This window comes from Hydractinia symbiolongicarpus, chromosome 5 (assembly GCF_029227915.1).
Source record: "Hydractinia symbiolongicarpus strain clone_291-10 chromosome 5, HSymV2.1, whole genome shotgun sequence".
NCBI lineage: Eukaryota > Metazoa > Cnidaria > Hydrozoa > Anthoathecata > Hydractiniidae > Hydractinia > Hydractinia symbiolongicarpus.
Window position 1 is genome coordinate 34479169 of NC_079879.1, and position 22070 is coordinate 34501238.

At 35.8% G+C, this 22070-nt stretch overlaps 3 protein-coding genes across 3 annotated transcripts; 2 read left to right on the forward strand and 1 right to left on the reverse strand.

Moving 5' to 3' along the window:
- The first annotated feature begins 1701 nt into the window (after positions 1–1701).
- Positions 1702–2739, forward strand: LOC130646152 (uncharacterized). The gene is made up of 4 exons (XM_057452293.1): positions 1702–1779; positions 1870–1906; positions 1989–2401; positions 2548–2739. The coding sequence occupies exons 1-4, from the start codon at positions 1702–1704 to the stop codon at positions 2737–2739; spliced, it is 720 nt and encodes a 239-aa protein (XP_057308276.1).
- A 1739-nt stretch (positions 2740–4478) lies between these two features.
- Positions 4479–6680, reverse strand: LOC130646153 (uncharacterized). Its single transcript, XM_057452294.1, has 3 exons — positions 5455–6680; positions 4990–5361; positions 4479–4797 (listed from the first exon to the last, which is right to left on the reverse strand). Exons 1-3 carry the CDS (start codon positions 6678–6680, stop codon positions 4479–4481), a joined length of 1917 nt encoding a protein of 638 aa, XP_057308277.1.
- Positions 6681–18943: 12263 nt separating this feature from the next.
- Positions 18944–21460, forward strand: LOC130646335 (uncharacterized). The gene is made up of 4 exons (XM_057452503.1): positions 18944–19044; positions 19430–19739; positions 19925–20021; positions 20735–21460. The coding sequence occupies exons 1-4, from the start codon at positions 18959–18961 to the stop codon at positions 21109–21111; spliced, it is 870 nt and encodes a 289-aa protein (XP_057308486.1). The 5' UTR covers positions 18944–18958; the 3' UTR covers positions 21112–21460.
- Positions 21461–22070: the final 610 nt, after the last annotated feature.

A 22070-nucleotide genomic window follows, 5' to 3' on the forward strand; every position in this document is an offset into this window, starting at 1 on the left:
AGATCAAGAAGTGAAGTTTCACATTAACAAAAACGTAGTCCCAGTCGCTCAGAGAGAAAGAAGAATTCCATTCACCCTACGTAAGAAAATTCAACAAGAAATTGAACGACTCGAAGAGTTATGCATCATAGAAGACGTAACTGGCAAACCCACCCCGTGGTTGAGCCAGTTAGTAGTAGTACCGAAAGCCAATACCAGCGACGTTAGGCTATGTCTAGATATGCGAATTGCTAATACCGCAATAACCCACACAAGATACCCTACACCAACGGTCGATGATTTGCTCGTACAGCTTGAAGGAGCCACATGTTTTACGAAGCTAGACATGAATGCAGCGTTTCATCAGCTGACCTTAAATGAAGACTCAAGATACATCACCTCATTTCAAACAGAAGACAAAATCAAAAGATACAAACGACTCATTTTCGGCGCCAATTCAGCATCAGAAGAGCTTCAACATGCCCTGCGTACAATTCTATCTGACCTGAAAGGAGTCGCCAACATCACTGATGACATCATCGTTTTCGGAACAAACATTGAAGAGCACGACAGCAATTTAAAAGCCGTTCTAGATAGATTAACAGCTAAGGGTTTAACTTTAAACTTACAAAAATGTATTTTTTCGAAAGAAAACATTGAATTTTACGGCTTTATTTTTAAGGCAAATGGCATGAAGCCCAGTCCCTCTAAGGTAGATTCCCTTCAAAACTTAAAAAGACCCGAGAATTAAAAATCCGTACGCAGCTTTCTTGGATTATGTAATTACCTTTTATTCCAAACTTTAGCACAAAAACTCACCCGCTAAGAAAATTGCTCAAACAACACGCCGAATTTATTTGTAACGAAGACTGCGAAAGCTAATTCCAGGCTCTCAAAAGCGCCATCACAGCCGACTCGTGTGTAACTTACTTCGATAACGAAAAAGAAACTATTTTTTATTGCGATGCAAGCAAAGTGGGAGTTTCAGCAATTTCATTACAAAAAACGCCTGGGCAAAAAGATGCTAAAGTTATCAGCTATTCATCAAGATCACTCACGGAAAAAGAACAAAAATATTCTCAAATGGAGCGCGAATGTCTCAGTATCAAATATGCATGTAAACGCAATCGCCTTTACCTGCTGGGGAGAAAATTCGTTATCTACAACGATCATAAACCGATTGTAACCTTACTACAAAAACCGCTGTTCACTCTACCACTACGTATCGAAAACATGCTTCTGAGTATCCAAGGTTACCATTTCGATTTAAAATACGTCAAGAGCGAAGACAACATCTCGGATTATTGTAGCCGTCACCCTGTCTCGAAAAGTCTTCCGTCCGAAAAAAAGGAGAGATACGTAAACTTTATCTCCGATATATCCACACCCAACGCGATCACTCTGGATCTAATAAAAACCGAAACCGAGAAAGACGAATTCTTGCAATGCCTGATGACCTTAGTTTTGGAAGGTAACTGGCATATTTTAAACGAAATTGATAAACATCCACATCTTAAAAACGTCAACTCCACCCACCTGAAGTTGTTTAGCAAATTCAAATAAGAACTGACAGTCACCGCTGACCAAAAGGTTATACTAAAGGGCTCCCGTATTGTACTGCCCCCTTCTTTACACAAAATCTCAGTTATGCTCACTCACTCCGGGCACCAGGGTCTAACCAAAACTAAAGCCCTAATGCGATCAAAAGTATACTTTATAGGTATGGACGAACTTATCGAAACGAGAATAACAAGCTGCGTAGCATGCCAAGCCACAACATCAAACAGGAAATACGAGCCCGTATAACCAACACCCACACCCCCCCCCATCCTTGGCATACCGTACACGTAGACTGCCTAGGCCCACTTCCCAACGGATACTACATTTTAGTCTTTATGGATTGGAAATCGAAATTCCCAGAAATCGGGTTTCTAAAAGGCACCAATTCTGCAGCCGTCATTAACCTTTTGAAAGAACATTTAGCCTATTTGGTTACCCGAACAAACTAGTTAGTGACAACGGACCACCATTCAAATCTTTCGAAATCCGTAAATACATGAAAGAAAAAGGAAATACGCATCGCAGGATCACACCATACTGGCCTCAAGCCAATGGTCAGGTCGAACGTTTTATGGGAGCACTGGCAAACAGTCTCAGAAAAGCCTCCATTGAAAACCGAGACTGGCAAATCGCATGCTACAACTTTCTGCTATCTTATCGTACTACACTTCACAGTACAACCAATGTCGCCCCGGTGGACCTGATGTTCAACCGTATAATCAAAACGACTTTAACTGACTGGACAAATCACGTTGACATAAATACTGAAGATTTAGCTACTGACCACATCCATAAATCGCAACGCATGTTTAACGAAGGTACACCAACGAGGCGGAAAAACACCTTCAAAATCGGCGACCAGGTACTAGTACGACTGCCCTACCGAGATAAATTTAGCACTAAAATTCGATCCGCATCCATACATCATCACACAAAAAAACCACTCCATGATCACCGCAACCGCTGCCGACAACTCTCATACTATCACGAAATAGCACACACTTTAAGCCATTGCCCAAAACGGCACCACTACCACATTTCCAACAAAGAGGAGCAGATATCGGGGAAGAAGACGAAAACAATGATGAAGAACAACCAAGCGGAAGCAGTCACACAAACGAACCCACCGTCATCCCACGCCCTCGAAAACAATACCCTAAGAGACGCATGAGACCAATAGAACAATGGAGAAAATACTAGCAGTAGATTTAGTTAACAGAACTGCACAGGACATATAAATGAAGAAAGGGGGAGATGTAATATTGCCAACCTGGTGCATACCAAGCGGCCAACTTTGTATGCACACTATGAACAATAAGAGCACACTTGTAAATATTGAGTTAGAGAAGATTACGCTCTGAATATAAAACTTTCGTTTGGTTATCTGAAACCCACATGGGCTGCATGTTGGTGTAGTGGAGCCTCGCGAGTTGCGTCTCTTCGCTAGGATATTTTCCATTCTCCCTATACTTAAGTGGCACCTTGTGGTCAAACTGCCACTGCCCCCGGTTTCCCCAGTTTATCCCATCCCTAAACTGGGCCTGGATGTGCTTCATGAATGGAACAATATTGCACCCCAGGTACTCTGTGGGAGCTATCTCTGTATCATAGTTTAAGGCCTTGTGAATCCTGCTCAGAATGAGGTGATGTTGATAAGCAGGGCGATCGCATTCCTTGCAATGGCGTATCCGTTTTTGATGTGGGCATTTGGTTCGTTTCCGTAATGCCTTTGCAATCAAGGCAACCGATACACATTTTTGCTCGTTGTCCGTTGGGTTGGATCAACTTGAAGTTACATATTGGTAGGTTTTGCTTACAGTGTGTGCATTTTTTATCCTCCTCCATCTTTTGCGTTTTGTAAAGTACTACCCCACAAAACTCTGGACGGGAAAACCTCACTATTGTTTTGTGGATCATACAGATAGAAAACAAATTTGTGGAAATGTATAATCAAACATGAGATTCTCTTGGCTTGGCAAGTTCGATTACCTATACAATGAACAAAATAAAACTTTAGTTCTGAACATAATCAAAAATACAAGAAAAATCGTTAAGAAAAAGACTGTCATTTTCTCACTTTTCGACCACGTATTTGTCGTATTGCATTCTACTTTCTCAGCTGCCTTCTTAGCGTCTGTACTCTACGATATCGTTTGTTTATCTTGCCGGTTGCCGAAAGCGTTCCGCGAACGAAGTTCGAAACACTCCCCACCGCAAAATACTCAACCTATAGTTTGTCTCTCTTCGGCCGGAATAAGCACTATTAGTCTTTGAACTGGTTTTTCTATTCTTGTATATCGAATACCTCCGTAGCTGTTAGCGTCGTTCTCGTGGCGAATGTTTTTGTAAGATACAGTTACACGTCTCACCTTTCCGTCGTCTCCAGGATGTGTCTCTGTGACCACTCCCATTTTCCTTTCTCCTCGGAAAGCGTTACTGTCCTGGATAAGTACAACGTCATCTTTTTGCACGTTACGCCTCACAACATGCCATTTGGGTTGCATGACCATGTTGGGGAAGACATCACGGGACCACTTCTTCCAAAATGAGTTAACTACAGCTTCAATAAAGTCGAGCCTATGTTTGTTGCTAATTCTTTCTTTAAATGGCCCTTGCGGCGATTGTTAGAAGCCCGCCCTAAAATAAGATCGTTGGGGCATAGATAAGAGCCATCGTCCGGTGTCGTTGGGTGCGAACCGATTGGCCGTTGATGAAGAATTTGGGCCACTTCAAACAGGACGGTTTGTAGCTCGCTAAACGTCATAATTTGCTCTCCGATTGTTGCATATAGTACTTGTTTCACTGATTTCACTAAAGCTTCTGTCACACCATTAAACCATGAGCCATCGGCTGGAGAAAACCTCCACGTCGTGTTGTATTTTAGACCATATCGCTGAATCGACGACTGGCTCATACCTTGAATTGCAGTCTTTAGTTCGTTAGATGCCCTCCCCCCCAAGTTGTGAACCTTGATCGCTGTAAATCCTGCGCGGCCAACCCCGTAAACTAGAAAATCGTCGTAGCACTTGAAGAAAAGCATCTGTCGAGTAGTCGTGGCTTAAATCGATGTAAACTGCTCTTGACACCATACATGTCATTATTACACCATAACACTTTCCTCTGACTCGTTTTTGCACTTCACCACGAATGAGGTATGGTCCAAAGAAATCCAAACTGGTTGAACTAAACGGTGGCGACGGGCGAAGTCTCTCAACAGGGAGGCTACTCATGACTTGAAGACTCTTTTCCTTGCGTTTCCTTATACAGATAACACATCGCGACAGTATTCCTTTCACTAAGGCTCTCACTCCAATGATCTAGTAGTGCGACCTAATTCTTGATATCGTCGCTAATATCCCCAAGTGTCCACTCAACTTATGCTCTGTTGAGGCAATAAGATAGGATAGCCTGTGATTTGCTGGTAAAAGGATGAACTTTTGCTTGTTCTACGTCGCCTCCATCCATCGCTCTGTCCGACCACCCACCACCAGAATTTCATCTTCATACTTCGGACACAGCTTAATATACTTTCCCTTCTTAACTTCGTCCTCGATAGTTCTCTGAGCTTCCTTGATCCAAAAATTGTCTGCATATTGCCGGTCCTCTATTGTCAGCTCGCCTTTGCCTATTTCTCTACCTTGGTTGGTCGACAGGAATCTTTTGTATAATCTTAGAATTCTTGCTGTCGTATTTCTAAGTAGCTCGAGTTTGCTGAAGCGCTCAATATCGATCCTCTCAGCTAATGTTTCCACAAACTGACCAACGGACACATTGACAAAAGAAATCTTTGGACATTCTGGTAATTCTTTTATGGTGGTGGTACTTTGAACGGGCCAGTTATCAACGCATCGAGACAAAAATCGTGGTCCGGTCTGCCAAATGCTTTCCCTGTCGAGATCTTTTGGATGTTTTTACCTGGTGATCCAATCAGCTATGTTTAGATAGCCCTTCACCCAAAACCATTCTGATGGACTGGTAGAGTGTTGTATTTCGCCAATTCTGTTTGCAGCAAATGTGTTGAAACCATAACTTTCCTTCGAGATCATCGCTTTGATTATTTCACTATCAACTATGTGATACACTTTTGAGAACTTCAATTTAGTCTCCTTTTCGATAAAGCATCTGATGCGCTTACTTAAAACAGCAGCAATTAACACCAAGCGCACAATGTCAATTATCCTTATGGGTGCGACTCGATTCTTAGCCACAATGATTCTACTTCCAAATGACCCGTCAATCAGTTCCCATCTGGCGTAAGCCACGGCACCATATGCTGTTCCAGATGCATCAGAAAATATGACCAATGCAGGTTCTCCAACAGCTTTCTCCGGTTTGATGGCTCGCGGGTAAGAAATCCTTTGTAATTCAGGTAGGACTTGAAAGAATTCACGCCATTCATCCGCTAGATTTTCCGGCAGTGGGTCATCCCATGATATTTGTCGATCCTTTGTCCATAGTTTTCTCATCATGATTTTGGCTTGTACGGTGTAGGGTGAAAGAAGTCCTAAGGGATCGTATATACCGTTGACAACGGATAATATCTCTCTTCTTGTGAATCTTGATGGCTCTGAAGTCTGTTGGAATCGGTAGAGGCGTTGACTTTGCTTGTTGATATCAAAAAGTAAGTGGTCAACTTTAAATTGCCATTTCATTCCAAGCACTTTCTTCGTATCCTCATTATCTAATTCACCAATTGGATGAGTTCCATCACTACCTGGTTTCTCTAACCCAGATATCGTCCATTCCTTAATCTTAAAACCACCCGTTGCAAGAATGATATCGATCTCCCGAGTTCGCTGAATTGCTTCCTCCGCGTTATCAGCGTTGTCTGTGATGTCGTCCATGTAACTGTTGTCTATAATTGCTTTACATGCTATGGGGTAGTTCTGCCTTTGCTTTTCTGTCGTCTTTCGTAGGGCGACCATAGCCATAGTCGCGGAAGGTTTGTCTCCAAAATTTACAGCTGTCATCGCATATGTGTTTGGTTCTTTATCTGTCTGAAGATCTCGCCATAAGAACAAGTGTGTCATCTGATCACGAATTGGTATTTTTATAGCGTGAAACATTTTTGATATATCACCAAGAAGGGCTACACGATTTTCCCTGAATCTCAGCAAGACCCCCAGCAACGTGTTCAACATATCTGGGCCTTTAGCATAATATTCGTTGAGGACATGGCCGTGGAAGTTGGCACTGCTGTTAAATACAATTCTACACGATGTACTTTTAGAATCCCCCCCCGGACCGAATAGGGTTTAAGGGAAGTGAACACATTGACTTTACCAGTTACAGACAGACCGAGAGACAGACGAAAGTGGCCTATTGATAATATTGGTAATATAAAGGGTAAATAAAATGCTTAAAAAATTAAAAGTAGGATAAAGAAAAGTAAACATTGAAAGGTATTCTAAAAATCATACCAGCGTAGGTGTTTTTGCTTCTTCCATTTTCGCAGGGCTTTTTAGCTCCATAATAAGAAACTTCCTAAAAAATGGTACACACATGTTAATAATACATGTATTTTTTAGCGTTAATATTTAATATTTGAAGATCTAAAAATGTTTTCAAATCAATAATTTAAATTAAAGAAAAGCTTTCTTCTCAGAACTACTTTTTGACATTATAATACATCTCGTCAATATAAGATTCATATACAGATAGATAAGATATATAATTCATATATAAAATTCACTACATGAACATTTATAAATAATGTTGCTTTTGTGTGAAACTTCATCTTTAAGTGGGAACGATGATCTAATCTTTGACTTTTTCCAAGTATAGGTTATTTCGTTTTTATCTTCCGTAAAGCGTTTAATGTTATCGACAACTTTTCTGATCTGAATCTTATATAGACGAAACCAAGAGAAACTATCAGATGGAACGAACACAACTCTAACAAAGGAAAATCTGAACCATCTAAACATCTTGTCCCATATCCAGATCATGAATTTACTTGGCGTATTCTCACAAAAGCAAATAACAACACAAGAAAACGCAAGATATTAGAAGCGTATTGTGTAACAATAGAAAAACCATCTTTTAACGACCAGACCGATATTAAAAGCCTTATTCTGTTAAGAAACAGCATAACGTGATTTCTTTCATCATTTTACGCGTACACAGATTTATTCGTGTTGTTCCAGCTTTTAATTGCTGTTATTGCCTTTATTCTTTAGTCATATGTGTCTCGTCTTTTCATTTCGCGGGATTTTTTGTGTTTTGTTTCTTACGTATTCTAGTCTCTTTTGTTTCATAAGTTGTTCATTCTCATTCATACGTTCCGTTAGGGTAATAATCTTATAGCCTTTTAATTGACGAATTACTTTTCTACGGTAGATATGTATATAAGCTAGTTGATTTGAAATAATCATTTTTTTACTTGATAATGTAACTTAAATTACGAAAAGCTTCGTGAAAATAAATTGTGTTTTATTGATTATTAATATCACTAATATATATGTTGAAAACTGACCAATAATAACTTGAGAAATAAGTTTCTAGACTTATTTCGAATATTCTTAGGATACAATTACCCAAGTCTTAAAATCAGACGTGTTCTTTCAGTGAATATGGTCAGTCTATTTATGTGGTCGATAAATCATATTCATCATTTACATGGAAATAAGTTAACATAGCCAGCAAGGCCTTGGTTTACGTTTCACTGGGTACAAATTGGTATATTTCCATACTGCAAATCATCTTTTTATACTTAATATTTTAGTATATAGTATAGTATATATTAAAGTATACGTTTGAAATGATTTGGTGAACGTCAGAAAATGTTTTGGGAGACTAAATTATTAAAAAATCTATTTTTTAAAATTATGTAATAGTAATTAATAATACAACACATAGATATCGGGTGTATATAATAATGAAAAAAAGTTTTAAATGCTTACGCAAGCGCCCAAGTTTACTCAACAAGTTTTTCTTTATTTGTACAGCTTGAACCTGGCCCTGTTTCAATATTGGTACACAATTTGAGAATTTTTTAGTCTTTTCCAATATTACTTTTTTATGTGTTTGGTCAACCTTAGAAGTTAAAAAAAAATTTTGACGAATAATTTTTTAGCACCTTAAAATACAGAGCTGTATTAACTTTGTACGAAAAATTGGTACGTGGCAAAGATAATTTATTATAAAGAATCAGGGCTATATTATGCATTCATACAAGGAGTAATCCTGTCACGCTTACGCAAAATACCTAACATACTTGTCAACATTGGTTTTATTATATTGGTAAAAATTGCTATTGGTAAAAATAGCTTATTATCCTAACCTTTGCACGTATTTTTAAACTTTTTACTTAATATTTGCCGTGCAATGTTTCCACACCTATATTCGGTATACTTTCCATTTAAACAGAAATGTGTTAGAGCCATATGGAAATAAAGTAAGTCGCTATTAAAAGAGAATTTCAACCTTGTTCTTCTCTTTTTTTTATGAATATTACCTGAAATGATTCCACTTTTTCACCATTTGATATTTGCTTCATTTGCAACTCATCGTTGTTTGCTTCTTTGACAAACCAACACTCTCCTACACTGTTATCACCCTTTTTGCTTTAAAATATGCTTTGTCGCAATTTTCATCATTACTACATTTTAACAGACAAGTTGTTCTTGTATATCCGCTTTATGATCCGCCCCTTAGTAATGGAATTGACGTTTTGAATGATTTGAAGATAATCATCTGTAAAAATGTATTTAACAGCAAAAAAAAATAAGATTAAAGAAAATACTTTAAAATCCATCGTGTTACAAACGTGGCAAAATATATTATTGTGTCCTGTGTGAAGAATCATAGATAATATAAAGAAGAAAAACCAGTTACCATTGACGTCAGTAAATTACCACTATCGTCCAAAAATATACCCAATAAACAGTGTTTATCTAATCACGTGTAAAAGTTTAACCAATCATAATTGGTACAGGAGTATGTGCAGTGCATGTCATAAGTTTCGTGTTTCTTGTTTCGAATCAATTATTCATTTTCATTCCACACGATTATTTACCCTGACCTCAACAAATTTTTCAATATAGTAAGTTGATTTAGTGCTTTAAAAGCGCGACCAAAGCATCTTAAAGTGAAATCTCGCAGAAAATATAAACCTCTCCCTTAAATGCAATCCTTTTAACAAAAATTGAACCATGTTAAAAAAATGGTAGGACAGGTTTTTGACAGCACTGAGCGTGTTGAGTCAAAATATTTATTAATATGTTAGAAATAGACGTTCTCAACTTCCGAACCTCTCCGAGAGAAAAAGAGAAATTGGGAAGTTTGATAAAATTGGTAAATATTCTAAAAAACGTATTTTGATTACTTATTTTAAACAAATAGTTCTTTGGCTGAGATTTTATGTGGCATTTAAAATCCCTACCTAGCTAAACTGCTACAGTAAATATTAAAACCGTAAATCAAGTTCTTATACATCATGGCTCCGCGTACTCTCAACATTATTTCAATTTTTTTAGTTGATTTGAATAGTTTTGTCAAATATTATCTTTGAGACGATAAAAGAAGAGTTGCATATGTTTGCAAAAATCGTAAATGCGCGCGCATACTGACAGGCAAGAAAAGAAGGACCACATAGGCCAAATTGTGTATTTACATTTCTATTAAAAGCGGTGTCCTTTGAAACTATGCGCGTTACAAAGTCTACTGGACATACACAGATTTGCGGCCCACTTGCCTTTGTTTACGTTTTTAAAAAGCCATCCAAATACATATTCTGTGAAGGCTGTGGTGTAAGTGGCTTCTAAATTTTATTAGCCAATCATCTTTAGAGGATTTGTAAACATTAAAAGCACAAGAAAACTTCTGTGTTCTTGAGGGAAAGTGGAAAAACATCAAAAATATGTGTTTAGAACATATGAAATAAATGCGCCATTGTAATCACGGCATAATTGATCTTTACGAAAACTTTTCTGAATACTTCAAGTCGATCCATTGATGTTTTCACATTTTATAGGCTTTATTCATGAAATACTTAGAAGCAAAAGATTCGTGAAAACGCGGGCAAGAGCCATTATGAATAATTTAATTTGCAGAATGATTCTTTTTGTTTCATTTTTGTATGCTAAAGATTTGTTTCTTTAAGATCTCTTATCGTAAGAAAGAAAAGCATGATTCTTAGAAAGCATCTAAAGCATCGTTAGCCTAGAATAATAAGATTATAAACTTTAAAAAACGCTCCTACTTTTTTCATTCATAATTGCACATGCATACGGAGTTTTGGAATATAAGCAACCGCAAGTTTCCTTATAGACATTTCAATACCAATTAACTCCGTCCGGCCACCATCATGAAACCGCGTTGAAGGAAAAGACTAGTAACTAGTTTAGAGGAGTAAAATAATTGAAGACATACGTAAGAATGCGAGGTTTAAAGGCTTTTGAAAAAAAATGTGAGTTGGTAGCAAGGGTATTTGCTGCCGGCGAGAACAACGTAAAGCTTGTGAAAACTGCAGCGCAGGTGGAAGAGCAGTTAAACGAAGAATAGTTAGCAAGCTATTAGTTGAACATAGAAGAGAATAGAAGTAAATACATTGCAATGCAAATATAACTACGCTATACCAATGGACCTCTCTTCTGGTTGGGTATCTGAGGAAGATGGTGTATCATGTTGGCTATAAGTTTCCGACAGATGTTGTACTTGATTTTTTATTGAAAAGAATGTGAAAAAAGTGTTGAAAAACACACAAGTATTATGCGCATAGTCAATTGCAAATGTATGCAAATGTTATTGATAAAGTCTTGTACGACGAAAATTTTTGTAAAAATTGGATTAAAATGATAAAGTTGTTTTATGAAAAATTTATAGATTTTAAGTTTAGCGTTTAAAACTACTGATGTATACATATTTGTCTTTTTTGTAACATATTTTAGAAATAAAAAGCCTTTGTTGTCCAATTAAGAACAGGACAGGACTTGAATCTGGATTCCCTACAATGTAGATGCTCTAAGTTAGACGATCAGGATTTTTTTTCCAATGATAGTGTTAAATATATACAAAAACCTAACAGACAAAATTATCCTATAAAATCAACTGTTCTTTTTTGAATATTTTTGAATCAGCATAGACTTCAAGCTACAAAATGCTGCACATATACGAACAATATCATCAACATGATACAGCATTGTAGCTCGTAAAGGTGCCTGTAGGATTCGATAGATTTTAATACGCCGTATTAACCTTTCCCCATGTATTCATAAATTTGCCACAGTTTTTGTTTTACTGCATTCCATAAAAGTCATTTGTAACTTTAATCTGGCTCCTGGGGGTACGACTAGATGATGGTATCGTAATATAAAAAGATTTGCATTTGCTTCAGTAGTAATACCAATGGTTTCTTGATCAATTTTCTAAGACATATTTTTTGCTGAGGGTAACAAGTTTATAAGCAGTGTTCATCTTAATGCAGTTTGATGTAGTTCATAACCCCTATGTATTGTAGCATCAGGGTTTTCCACACTAGGTACTTTTTCAACAAAATGAACACTGCATTACGATTAGAGCGATTTGGATGCCTATCACTTTTATTTTGGTTAATGTTTTTAATAAACTTTACCCACTCTCTTCTCTTTTCCATATATCTAACAGGCTCAGGATAGCAATATAATTCAAAAGGCTACTCGCAACCTTATTCTTTGTTTAGCACACCATTGTGAGTTTTACAAGCACTAATTTTCCATTTATCTAATATCCTCAAGTTATTAGTGCATCCAACAACAGCTCAATTTCCTGTTCCTATTGTAGTTAAAAAAAAACTGTTTAGAAATAAAAGTTTTGTAGCTATGTATTCGAATAAACATCTTTCCTCTCCTGAAACCCTTTTGAGAACACTCTAGTGCTAAAATTCTGTCCTGTCTAAACTAGTGTCCAGTCTTCTTTATGCGCAATCGGGAGCTATGGGGTTAATCGTGTATAGCATTAATCTTTTTAATTGGCAGCTATCATTAGCACTTTAATATAAGTAATAAATTAGTATCGGTAATATTGGTAATAATTACCAGTACCTTTTGTATCGAGAATAAATTGGTATTGGTAATCTCTATAATAATAGCCGAATTCTGTTCAAAATGGTTGCGCGAAGGTTTTTTTGGAAAATTATCGCGGGGCCCGATTTTTACGGTCATCAGTTTTTCGGTTGGACGCAGAATAATTTCGGAATAATTTCGGAATCACGCAAGAACCGGATAAATAACAAAAACATGCTCGAAAGCCATTTTAGTTTGGAGGTGATGTTGACCGGTTCGTAAGTCTCCTTTTGGCCTGTTTCTCTTTTTCGCTTGCTCGTTCCGCTGGAAAATTTTAAGGGTCGCCTGTTAAGCTTTCGCGGGATGACAAAAAACCCTGATAGAATTGTTTGGAACTTTTTGCATCAAACAAGGTTCAAACTAAAATAGATACACAGAAAATATGAAAATACGAAGAAAAACACAATGCCTAAATTTGAAATTTATAATAACTAAAATAAAAAACAAATGTATACCAACTATTCTTTACAGGGTTTGAAAGGATGAAAATTGTTGAGTGTATAACTTCTTTAACATACGTAAATTATTTGAAATTTGATTAAAAAAAACTTTGCAACTTTATATTTGCAATTTGATTTTAAAATCTGCTTTTAGGAATAGGACAATGTCGCAAATCTCGATATTAAGATCATTTTGAAACCGTTTTGGTTGTTTAATTAGTTTACATTCATAGGTTAATAACCAGCATTCAAACCATGCATTGAATATCTTACGGTTTTGGTCAATAAATTTCCAAGGCTTATCAGTCAAGGCAATAGGACCAACTGGTGACCTGTCATTGTTGCGACCGAGGCGTAAACGATTAGGTGTTATTAGATCACCATTTTCAAAATCAACTGTGACATCTCCAATAGCTAATGGGAGATCATTAATACAATTGGCTATTTCTGTACCCGGAGTCTCCCACTGGAGTATAGAAAGTCTCTCATTTGAATTTAATTTTGTTATAGATTTTCCTTAACTACTTTAATTTTTCTTTCGATTTTACCATGCATAAAATTTCCCCCAACAGGGCATGTCTCGAATTTAATTCCCATTTCTTTGTGAAGTCTACCCTTCAAATCCATAAACGTAATTTTCATGTTCTTGCGTCCACTGACTAATTGGCTTCCTTCGTCTGGTAATAGGATTTTTGGATATCCAACCTCACATAAAAACCGAATAAACGCTTGGATGAAACCTGAGGTGCTGTAATCTTCCATAACTTTTATGTTTATGGTTGATGTTGTGGTACAACAAAACACCAAGTACCAAATTTTTACAGTGGTTCTCTTGTTGTGTGGGGAATATGACAAGAATGTCCAACTAGATCGATTTGACACACCTAAAACACAGGAGACATATTGAGATTGTGATTGGAGATCGGTCCCATAGCAACTTCGATAGTACGTTTCAATAGATATCGACATCTTTCACAATTTTTTCTGATAGCTTTTACTTGTCCTCTACATTCGATTATGTACACTTGCTTCATGACGTATCGATGAATGGTTTCAATACCGGAATGCTTAGCAACAAGGTGGTACTAATGAACCTCATTGATTATACTATAAGGCGAATGAACCTCATTGATTATACTATAGGTAAATACTTATCAACAATTGGTACAAAAAAGGTAGAACTTGTCAAATCTAACATAACATTTGTCGTAGTGCTCGTGTTAGTAAACTTGTGATCTGGTAGAATACGTCCCGTATAATACAGTATGTTATTGTTTTCTTTTGTTATCTTAGCATATGAATCTTTTTTGCGAATTTCTTAACTTCAACAGTAGCTTTTTTCCAAAAGTACTCTCTGGCGGCCTTCAAGTCATCACTGGACAAGATAATTGTTTCCACATGAAAGATGGACTTATTTAATTTTGTAATAAAACATTTATTTTTACAGTTACTGATGAATCTGTAAACAAGTCCAAGTAATCGGATAACTTTACTGAATCTATGTTTCAATGGAACGATAACGTAATTTGACGATTCGTACCTGGATATAACCTCGTCAGATAGTTTTCTTAAACCTGTGAAAACAAGTATATCTGGTGATTCTTTATGGTGTGCAATTTCTTTCATTGTTTCGGATGAATCTTCTTTCACATTAAGTGTGTTAACATTGTATGCAGGAAATTTTGATACGTCTGACTTCATCCACTCGAATCCTTCTATCCATGTAGATCCTGGACTGACATCTAAGATAGTAGCAGTTCAGTCGGAACATCTCGACAAATTCTGTCTAGACAAATGGTGAGGAAATTTTTTATATTATCGTGACGACGTGACGATTAACGATAAATCCACCTTTTTTGCAAGACATTGCATGGTACATCGAACTATTCGCCGCAAGCACACCACGAGGGTAGGTTCTTCAGCTTTTCATTGTAACGTAAGCGTATCGCATCTCTAAGTTCTTCCTTATTTAAATCCAAATTCTGTTCTTTTATGGGCAGTGCGTTTAGCCACAAACTTGTCCCTTTTATTGCAGGCTTAAATAAATTTCTGGGACACATAGCGCCTCAAACTCAAGCTTTCATTAACCTAAGCTATATCAAAACTGACGGTAGGGCATTTTCAAGAAAACGAAGTATATCACTATTTTTTAACATGTAATGAACCCCTGCTTATCCTTACTCCCACCTAAAGCTAGCTAGCATATAACTGCCTACTTAACTGGCATAATAACAGAACTTAGATAACATATAGCTAGCTAACAAGAAGAGTTAGCTAGCTAGCATAAAAACAGTATGGCTAGTAACTATCTACAATACTAGCATAAAAATGACTACTTAACTGAGATAAAACTACCAATATAGCTAGCATAAAATCAGCTATGTAGCTAACATAAAATCAGCTACATAGCTAGCATAGAAAAATTCTTTTGAAAAAATTGTTCTAACAGGACAAGCTATTATAACATTAAAGATGTGCTAAAAAATGTCAGTGGAATTAAACTGTCTACATTAAAAGGTATTAACATTTTGTATTATATTTTCTGATTATAATGTTCTATTTCAGTTGCATTAATATCAGCCCTGGCCTCTGTGTTTATATTCTAAGTAATGAGTCAGAAAGTTAAATGATTTTTTAAAATATAATTCAAATATTTTATGTTGCAAGACCCAAAGTGGCACTGAAATTTTGTAATATTTCCAGTGGTTGTTTTTTAACCGTATTAACTGGGGGTGCGGCACAAAGTGCCTCCGGCCACTTTGACCGGCATAATTTTGTTAGGCATGTGATTAGTGCTGAAATTTTGTGACATTTCTCAACTTTTATTATTGCCTTTGACGAGAAAACAATTTTTCGGAAAAATTTTGTACTTCATGGGTAATTGTAGCTAGTATAGGGGGTCCTTATGTACAGAATTTTCCAAAATCCACATTCAAACTCTCATAAAAAATATCACACATAATTTGACTTGTGACGCCACAGCATTTCATCACACCTCGTTGCGACATAATCCACTGACCATCAGCAGAGATCAACGCAGCATCGTGACAAAAAAGCATGCTCCACAATCTTTGGACAAATCTGTGTATATATAAATGAGGTTGTTCAAGAATGCATCAGATCATATCAAAACACAGAGAATGTGCAACATGGCTGTTAAGGAGAATCTCTTTATGTTCATGTATGTGCCGGACCAGTTTAAAACGCAGGACATAAGCAACAAGGCTGTTGAGGAAGATCCCTTGGCGCTCGAGGTTATACCACACCGGTTCAAGACACAGGAAATGTGCAACAAAGCTTTCAAAAAAGACAAAGACATGTTCTTCATGTCAAAGAAAACATGGCTGCTCAAATGGGCGACGGCAAAGAGTACGTGTACGAGTGCTACTTTTGTGGAAATGCGTGCTGCTTGGCTTATGTGTAGGAGCGAAAGGTGCATGACAGTGCGTACAAAATGTCGCTGTGGTTGTTAAAAATGCGCTACAAGGGAAGGGCTGTCCAAGACTGGGGACGCCTAGTCAGATTTGGGGGCGACATGACGCAGAAGGTATTCCTGGTCTTGGTGTAGGGAGCTTCTAGGTTAAATTACAACCCTTCAGGGTTATAAGATAAGAATACTATAAATAAATGGGCAACACACAATCAAATTTTGAAATATTTGAAAATGTAGTAGCTATGATCTTTATAACCGGCGTTGGTCTCTCTCTACCACTTATGGCGTTGGCATTAGTACAAGAATTGTCGAAAGAGAAGGAGAATGAACGTATTCATGCCTTAGATTGGATGGTATAGGGAGTCCCTAGGGTTATAAGATAAATGGAAGAATGTAATGACTGTGAACGTGTACTTGACAAGTACTATAGATGCACCTGCGGAAGGAGGTTCGTGTTAGAGGCTAAAATTCTGTGCTGCTATCAGGAGTATATCATATATAACGGGGGTATGTGCGAGGAAAAGCAATCCTCTGACGCTGAGAAAAATTCAATAAACGAGATGCTAAAATTTGAGAAACGGACTTGTCAATCCCAGAAATTTCTACAGTTTTGCTGCTACTTTGAAGGTAAGGATCAACGGTATATTGTAGGATATCATACGAGAGACCTTGTAGTAGCCCTCAGGGTAAAAACACTTAAAATCTGGTCTCCACAACTACAACTACAACGCTAGTGCAGTACCAGCGATAAGTTAAGAACACAATAAGAACAACTTCATCAATAAAAACACATCCACCTTCAGTTAAAATTTAGACATTCTTATCAAATTGTAAATTCACGAAATAAATTTCGGATATATATATAGTTAATATGAGGACAATTTTCTTTTCGTTATAATTCGATTTGATTACAGATATAAATAATCTTGTAACTTCAATTTTATTTTTCTTCTTATCATCAATAAATTTTTGTTAAATTCTTCTTAAAGGCGAGAATAATTAAAACTGTTTTGACGAAATAGAAAACACAATTTTAATCGTCCGTGCACGTATAACATATAAAATGTATCAAGGGAATGATAAAAGTTCATTACCCATGTCTTTTGTAGAAGTAAGTTTTTAAATGACGCAAGGGCTTTTGTAAAAACACGCAAAAGACAAATAAATTATACCCTATTGCCACGCATATAAGCCTACACTGTTTGTATTTTTTTGTCGTTCATTTTCACAACCTCAGTGTTTTGAGTATAAAACAAGAAAGGTGGCTACCGTAAAACCTCTAATTTCGTGCGCCCTTGAATTAATGCAGATGTCCTAATTATTAGTGCGGTTTTGAAATGCTAAAAAGCTAATTTATTCCCTCTAATTATTAGTGCGGCATAGCCAAAATAATTATTTTTTCTGTAGCACTAAATTAGAGGTTTTACGGTGAAGAACTGTGGAACTGTTCTATTTCTTTAACAGCGACTAGATGCAGCATGATATGGTAAAAGAACAATAGCTTTCCGCACACCCTTTTCATACGACCAACCCAAGGTTTCTTTTAAAACAGAAGTTAATGTAAAATTATAAGTTTGTACAAAGTTGGAGGTCGTGAAAGCTACTTTATTCTCTTCATTATTGCATATTTAATAAATGAGTATAACTGCTGACTCAGAAAGTTAAAGTGGAACAAAACTGTTTATATGTGCCTTCAAACTCTTTCTATGTGCCTGAAGGCTAATATTTTCAGGAAAGAAAGATTGTATTGAATACACTGACTGAAAAATCTATCTGTTTGAACGGCTGAAAAAGGTTACTGCCACCTTAAGACAAAGTTTAAATTAGAAGAGAAAGTATATAATTAATAAACTTTTGATATCATAGATTTTTATAAAATATTTAAAAAGCAAGAAATAATAAAAGAATTATTATCCGGGAAAAATTGAGGCAAAATAAAAACGGCGAGGGAAAATGTAAAAAGAAAAGAAAAATAAGAATATCATGCAGCCATTTATTTCATCTTTTGAACGCATGGCGCCTGACCTTTAAACCCGATCAACTGCGCATGCATAAGCAACGGGAAACATGTAATGATTTAGAAGAAAATTGTCCCGGCCTTTCTCTCACCTGTAAACTAATACAGAATTAGTTGAATAAAGTCAATAGCCGCACATTTAATTAGATAAAATAATTTCACGTGCCAAAAATTTCAATAATTTTGTCAAACGGATTATTTTCTGATAAGGTACGTCGTTAAAGTACATGATAATGCAAGCGAGTGTTTTCGAATACTATTTTTGATGTTATGTTTTACTGCATTGTTTACTTACGTTTTACTGCATTATTTTAACAAAAAATGATGGTGTCGCCCTTTTTCTGTAAAAAGCATGAGACAGACTGTGGGATCTAGTCCTTTTTAAGTTGAATCAGTATTCAAAGTTTCACCACTATAATATTTTTCGGATAAAATTTTAATTCACTCACTGCTTAAAATTTAATATTGAAAACCGTTGAAAGCAATAATGCTTGGTCATATGCTTCTCAGTAAGATAAACTCAAGACGAAATAAAAAACAAGGAAAAAACTCAACAGTCAAAATGTTGGTGAGGTGAGTGGAGTTTTCCTAAAAACTAAAAATGAAAAAAAAATCTTATCTCGATACATTTTGGAATTTAATTTCAACTTGAAATTACAAATTACTAGCTATTTAAAACTTTTAATACTTTTTTCCCTACTTTGAAACAAAAACTAACCCTAGAAACCGCATTAATGAGACCCATTTTATTATGCACTTCATCTTAATTTGTAGTTATATTAGTTTTTCTGTCACTTAACTTGAACTAATCCGCGTTTAAACTTTAGAAAAAATACTTTTCTATCCACAGCAGACAAATTTACCATTTTAATTTTATGTAGTAAAGTATGTCCGTAAGATCATTTCAATAAAGTTCTTATTTTTAAGATCACTTCGACAACGCTTATCACATTTTTAGAGCGGCGTATTCGATTTTTTTCCTCTTCATTTGGTGTTACTTGTCACTTGGATACATTACACGCCTGCATTGTCGTCGCCATGGAAATTTCTCCATCATTAAATTAAACACAAGGTTTAATGGTACTGCGGAGAAATCTATGGATGGTTTGACAAGATCTGAATGCGTTTTATCATGTCTGACATGCGATAGTTGCTCGTTTGTCAATTATCACGCAACGAATCTTGCGTGCGAGTTAATGAACTCCGAAGGAAACGAAACACCAGAAGAAGGTTGGCAATTTTTGTCAACAAATTATGGAACGAGAAATGTAAGTGGCGAATATTGTTTCTGTCCAGTACTTGGTAAACTTTTTTTTTCGGGAAACAGAAAGAGCTAGAAAAATATGCTTTGATCTTAAAGCATGGAGATAAAAAATCTGAAAATAATTAATACAATAATTTATTGCCTCAATAAAAGTTCGTACTTGCAACAAAAACCTGTAATTTGTTTTAGAGGGGACCAATCTGCCGTTCAATTAGTCCGTGTGCTCTCACAGAAGCTTGTGTTGATACTTGCTTTGAAGACGATCAAGTGGGCTACAAGTGCATACGTAAGTACCATCTTTATCAACTTTATACTGCCTCAGTGTTTGAAAGATACTAAAAAATAAAAAAAAAACCGGACGTTTTTTTCCCCACTTTAATTGGCCACAAAACCGGGAGATGTTGTACAAAAATTAACTATTTATTCTTACAAAAAACATGCCTAAAGCCACCTAACACTTCAAGTGTTCCTAGTAATAGGTTCTGGATCACAAAATCAAAAGTTCTACATGACAAAAAAAGTTTGAACGAAGTTTTAATTTGAAAAAAAAACAGCGTACAAACACGCGTACAGGTTAAAGTAAAAAATTATTACGTTAACATGAAATAATAAGCATTATCCAAAATTTAGACGAGTCTTTAGCATGTTCTAAATTATGCTAAAATACTGACAAAAAATAATAATTATTTCTGAAGTTAAGCATCCCTCCCTCCACATCCGAACATTCCAGAAATGTGCATTAGAGAGGAAGCCAAAAAATTACAAAGGTAGCCCAGAAATTACAAAGAAAGCCAACTATTTTTGATATGTTACAAGAAAGATTAATTTTTGGTGAAAAACATCAGTATTTATGTTTCGTTTATATTGCGTTAATGGGAGGTATTTTCTTGTTCATTCTTCGATGAGACAGCCTCGAATTGCTACGGTTGCTGTGATGTAAAATTCGGTAAACCTTTACTTGGTAGGTTGGTATAACTATTTCTGTCTTCATTTTTTCAGCCAATCAGTTTAAAAAATTGCCTCCTGCGATTATGGGAGCGTATCCGCATGATGTTTCACACCCAATAGGTTACTTACAGGACGGGAAAGATTATACTTACGCTGGAGCTCTGGGTGCTACCAACAGTCACTTTGTCATACATTTCAGTACGACAATACCCGTTCGATTTGTAACGATTCGTTTGCAATCGACTGTTCAAAAGGGTGTAATCACAGTTGATAATAAAATTTGTTCATGGATACCAGAGTTGGCTGGTGTTGAGTTTGTCGTGGAATGCAATTCATATTTATCAGGTCGAATAATTGTTTTCAGACATCTACTGGGCTCTTCACAATCATTGGCTGTGAACGAGTGGTATGTTTATGGTGACTTATAAACAAATCAAATAAGAAAATACAGCAATATTAATTGGGCTTCTGCTACATAACAAAGTTTTAATTTTTTTTTGTCAAAATTCAAGGAAAGGTATCGTTAGTTAATGGTGTTGAGTACAACAGAAGCACTTTTTAACTTTGATGGATGTTGTGCTGAAGTTTTTGACCAAAAAGTATTGAACATGATAAAGCGTGAAAAAATAAAATAAAATAAAAAATTTAACCCTTTTCAATGAAAAAGCCAATAAAAGATGAAAAATTGTATATATATTTTGTATGTGAGATTTTTGTGATGAATATGTTACACCTTGTAGATAATTATTTAAAAGTTCGTTTTTTTTTACACATTAATACAGGTCGAAGAAAAAATCTTTAAAAATCTTTTTCTTGTAAAGTATTTTTTTTAGCTTGAAAATAAAAAATAAGTAAATAAATAAATAAATAAAAATTGCTTTCTTCGGCATTATTAGTTGGATATAGAATTAATTCAATTTTTAATCATTAAAGGTCATCATATGTTGTCTGTTGAATACAACTTTTTGCTTCAATTGTGGGGGACGAGAGGGGGGAGGGAGGAAATGAATTCATTGAACGTTTATGCTGTTTTGCATTCGAAGCTACTTACTTATAAATCATTTATCAATATATATCGACTGTAAAACTCTTAATTATTAAAATTAGTTTTTTTTAATCTAATTTGCTTCAACGAGCTTACTTTTCCTCATTCCACGCTATATCGCCTTTGAAAGTACGCTATAGTATTTTTTGTTTAAAATGAATGAAAATTAATTTATGTGTAAAAAATTGAATAACAACAGAAAAGCAATAATGGCGGCTAAGTTTACGTGCGAAAGGGACGCTTGAATGTTTATGTTCTAGATATGCTGCACTGAATTTACTTTTGTGAAAAATAAAATATTTGGCATTTTTAGTATAGCTTAACGTGCACATAAAATTAAAT